Genomic DNA, 4,301 nt, shown 5'->3' with positions numbered 1-4,301 from the left:
CCCGCCCCCCACCCTGGGCCTGCAGGGTCTCCTCGGGCCCCTCCTCCCACCAGCTGCTCAAGACCCACAGCTTCGGGCCAGGGCCTGAAGGCATGAAGCATCCAGAATCCCTTCCCACAAAGATGCCGGTTCTACACTTCCACCCACCTCGTCCCTACCTGGTGGGGTCATGGCCCACAGGGTGGTCCCCAGGCCTCCATGACCCCAATCTGAGAGCATAGAGAAGGGTGAGGTCGCTGAGCAGGGGTCAGGGCTGCCTGGCGACGCCCCATGGGACACCGTTAGCCCCGTGGTGGGACACAGCCTGTGTTCAGGCCAGACATACCCCAGGGGTGCTGTGAGAAGGACATTTTGGGAAATCCGGCCAAGCCACTGGTGAGAGGGGCCCGCCCACCATGCCCTCCCATGGCTGTGGATAGGGTTGCTTCCACTGCGGGCCACTTCACCTGCCAGGGACTTCAAGAGGCTGCCAATCACAGCTGGTGGGAAGGGTGGATGCTCCAGGTGCCCCTCCCACGGTGACACTGTCAGAACCCCCGCCAAGGGCGTCCTGCACCCTGGACGGCCGTGGGGTCCCTATCCCGTGTCCATCCCTGGATGCGTGTCCACGGAGTCACAGGTCCAGCCCGGGCTGTGCCACTGCCCCAGCCGTTCCCGCGTTATCCACAGATGGGAGGCATGGAGTCAGTGATCACCGGGCTCGTCGATGAATTCCAGCTGCTGCACCGGCACCGTGAGCTCTTCACACTTGCCATCGTCCTAGCCACCTTCCTCCTCTCGCTGTTCTGCGTCACCAATGTGCGTACCTGGGCGGCTTTATCTTCCCCTGGTAACATCCCACCAGCATGCGGTGCGGGCAGCCTGTGGGGCGGGCGACTGGACGGCACTGCAGCATTTCTAAGCGACTGCTCCTCCACCCCCTGCAGGGCCTGTAACCCCACACTGGGAGCTAGGAGGCCGGAACTGGTCCCAGAGTGGCTTCAGCACCTGGACAGCCCTTTCTCCCCCTTGCCCAAGGCTGAAGCTGCCACCTCCTTCTAGGGTTTTAGGGCTGGGGATGGCAGAGCCCATGAGGGCAGAGAGCCAGGGCCACGTCCCCTCTAGGGAGGCACCACCCCACCCAGCATTTGGATGTCTCCTGGAGCCCAGGGAAAGGAAGATGAGACCTTCTGCTGCATGTGGATATTATGTTAGTGGCTCACCCCAGACTCTGTGGGAGAAGGTGAGGCAAGTCTGCACAGGGACTGCCAGGCAGGTTCACCCCAAGGAGACATACACCCATGGGTCCAGCAGGCTCTCTCTCTTCCAGGGTGGCATTTACGTCTTCACACTGCTGGACCACTTCGCAGCCGGCACGTCTATCCTCTTTGGAGTACTCATCGAAGCCATCGGGGTGGCCTGGTTCTACGGTGAGTCCTGGGAGGGGGGACTGGCTGGCATGTCCATCCTCTAAGGAGTGCTCATTGAAGCCATCAGAGTGACCTGGTTCTACAGTGAGTCATGGGGGTGCAGGGGACTGGCTGGGCTGGCACATGTCCTCTAAGAAATGCTCATTGAAGACATTGGGGTGGTCTGGTTCCACGATGAGTCCTGGGAGAGCTGCTGGCTGGCACGTCCAACCTCTAAGAAGTGTTCATTGAAGCCATCGGCATGGCCTGACTCTACAGTGAGTCCTGGTGTTGGGGACTGGCTGGCATATCCATCCTCTAAGGAGTGCTCATCAAAGCTATCAGGGTGGCCTGGTTCTACGGTGAGTCCTGGTGGGGAGGTACTGGCTGGCATGTCCATCCTCTAAGAAGTGCTCATTGAAGCCATCGGGGTGTCCTGGTTCTATGGTGAGTCCCAGGGGGGCTGTTGGCCTGCATGCCCATCCTCTAAGAAATGTTCATGGACGCTCTCGGGTTGGCCTGGTTCTATGGAGAGGGAGACTGGCCAGCATGTCCATCCTCTCTGGAGTGCTCATTGAAGCAATCGGGGTGGCTTGGTTCTACAGTGAGTCTCGTGGTCGGGGATGGTGCGGTGGCCGGGCCAGTGTCCTCTGGCTCTGTGGCTGTGCTGCTTTGTTTTGGGCCAAGCCACTGTGGAAGGAGACGGATTTCAGTTCCAGGGGACTTGAGCTGTGGTCACTGCAGCACCACAGGGGGGCCTGGCCGTCACCTACTGAGTGGGGTCAGAAAGGCGTCTGCCCAGGTTGTGGCCAGAACCTGCCCTTGTGGTTGGAGGGGCTACAGCGGCTGGGACGGCCTCACTGCCCACACACCAATGCCAGCGAGCCTGTCCCGTGGAGGAGAGTGCAGCAGGCATGGGCCAACAGCTTCAGCACGGCATGTGAGAAGTGGTGCCACCCTGACCTCACCCCACTAATCAGGGCTTGACACCTTTTTGTTTCAAGTGTTGGACTAGGAGCCCTGGAAGCTCAGGACCTGCTGGTCTGCAGGCAGCCCTCGGATGAGGTGGGCTCCCTGTCCAGTGCTGGAGGCATTGACTGTTGTGTCCTGGGATGCCTGGGCATAGTCAGCAGTGGCAGGAAGCCCGGGCTGGGGACAGGACTCCCCTTTCCCATGTGCTGACCTAACCACACATCACCCCCCGATTTCTCTGTTTTCGCTTCTGTAAAGTGGGATCGTGGTTTCTTTAAGGGAGCCAGGTTTCTTTAAGGGAGCCAGCTATGTCTAGCAGCTACGTTCTCCATGTCTGGCAGGAAGCCAGCATCCATGTGGTGAAACACAGGCCAGCTCTGAAGGACTCCTAGCTCCCCTGCACCCCAGGGGGCCGTCTTCTCTGACTCAGTCATGGAGATTGTCACCTGGAAAGACGCCTGGTTTTGAGAGGCTTCGTCTGGCAACTAGCTCATATTCTGAGAATGTCTCTGCCATCATACATGCTTTTCAGCAGGAAAAGACACAGCAAGCCCCTGCCGATGTCTGGACTCAGGGCTGTGTCATTGCCTCAAATTGTAATCCCTACCAAAACCATGGAGCCTTACAGAGAAAGGGAGAAAGTGCCCAAACGCACCCCACCACCATGGCCTCTGCGATGACGGACCTAGGGATGGTGGGCATCCCCAGGCCTCGGAAGACTGGGGCCCGGGTTATTTCTCCAATAGAAACCCACACCCCTCAACCAAACAAAACAAAATCTGCTCTTCTAACAAGACTGCCTCGGACTCACCGGCCCTTCAGTGTCCCGAAGGCCCCGCAGGCCTTGGAGCTGTGGGAGGGGCCTGGAGGGACACTGCCTTGCTGCTCTGGCATCACCCCTCTGTCCCCGCAGCGCCCCAAGTCCGTCACACCTGTCCAGAGCTTTCTTTTCTTTTCTTTTCTTTTCTTTTTTGGAGTCTCACTCTGTCATCCAGGCTGGAGGGCAGTGGCATGCTCCCAGCCACTGCAGCCTCGACCCGCTTGGCTCAGGTGATCCTTCTGCCCCAGCCTTCCAAGTAGCTAGAACTACAGGCACACACCACCAAGCCTGGTTAACTTTTATTATTATTATTATTGCAGAAATGAAGTCTCAGCAAGTTGCCCGAGCTGGTCTTGAACCCACGGGCTCAGACAATCCTCTCACCTCAGCCTCCCAAAGTGCTGGGATCATAGGCATGAGCCAACCCAGCCTTTTTTTTTTTTTTTTTTTGAGTCAGAGTCTCACTCTGTCACCCAGGCTGGAGGACAGTGGCATGCTCAGTCTACCACAGCCTCAGCTTCCTGGACTCAGGCAATCCTTCAGCACTACAGGTATGTGCCACCATGCCCAGCTAATTTTTTAATTTATTGTAGAGATGAGGTCTCGCCATGTTGCTCAGGCTGGTCTTGAACCCATGGATGGGATCAGGCAATCCTCTCGCCTGGGGCTCCCAAAGTGCTGGGATTATAGGCGTGAGCCACCGCAACCAGCCCAAGAGGCATCTTTCATGGGACTCCTAAGACTTACCTCAGATCTCACAGATTGGCTTGGGCCATACAATCTGAGACCAGGCTGGATTCATGGCAGAACTCACTATAAGACCCTCTTAGGGCCCATTCCTGAAAGAAGCTAGCAAACACCACTGAAAGAAGAACGCCCTCTTCTAAAGTGGACCACTGGGAGAAAAACACCGGTTTATTGAGTTTCTAGAAACAGCTTTTCTTCAGACACAATGATGGTGCACTATGGTGGAATATCGCTCAGCCTTTGAAAGAAAGAAAGTTCCGACACGCTCCGTCATGGGTGACCTGAGGATGCAGTGCTGAAACAGGCCCGTCACAAAGGAGCCCGTGCTGTGGGATCCACTCAAAGCGGTCCTTCGAGTTGTCAATTCAGAGACG

The 4,301-nt window shown here is 57.3% G+C and overlaps 1 protein-coding gene across 1 annotated transcript in view; it reads left to right on the top strand.

The window, feature by feature from the left end:
• The window catches only part of SLC6A3 (solute carrier family 6 member 3), a 48,534-nt gene that overhangs the window by 30,041 nt on the left and 14,192 nt on the right, over positions 1-4,301 (top strand). Inside the window, exons 9-10 of the mRNA XM_008068665.2 lie at positions 670-798; positions 1,310-1,409. Coding sequence (XP_008066856.1) covers positions 670-798; positions 1,310-1,409 — 229 coding nt within the window. The remainder of the gene's footprint in view (positions 1-669; positions 799-1,309; positions 1,410-4,301) is intronic.

This window comes from Carlito syrichta, unplaced genomic scaffold (assembly GCF_000164805.1).
Source record: "Carlito syrichta isolate Samal-C Ts95f unplaced genomic scaffold, Tarsius_syrichta-2.0.1 Scaffold311469, whole genome shotgun sequence".
Lineage (NCBI taxonomy): Eukaryota > Metazoa > Chordata > Mammalia > Primates > Tarsiidae > Carlito > Carlito syrichta.
Note: the sequence above shows the minus strand (reverse complement) of the source record. Positions and strands in the feature narration are given on the sequence as shown.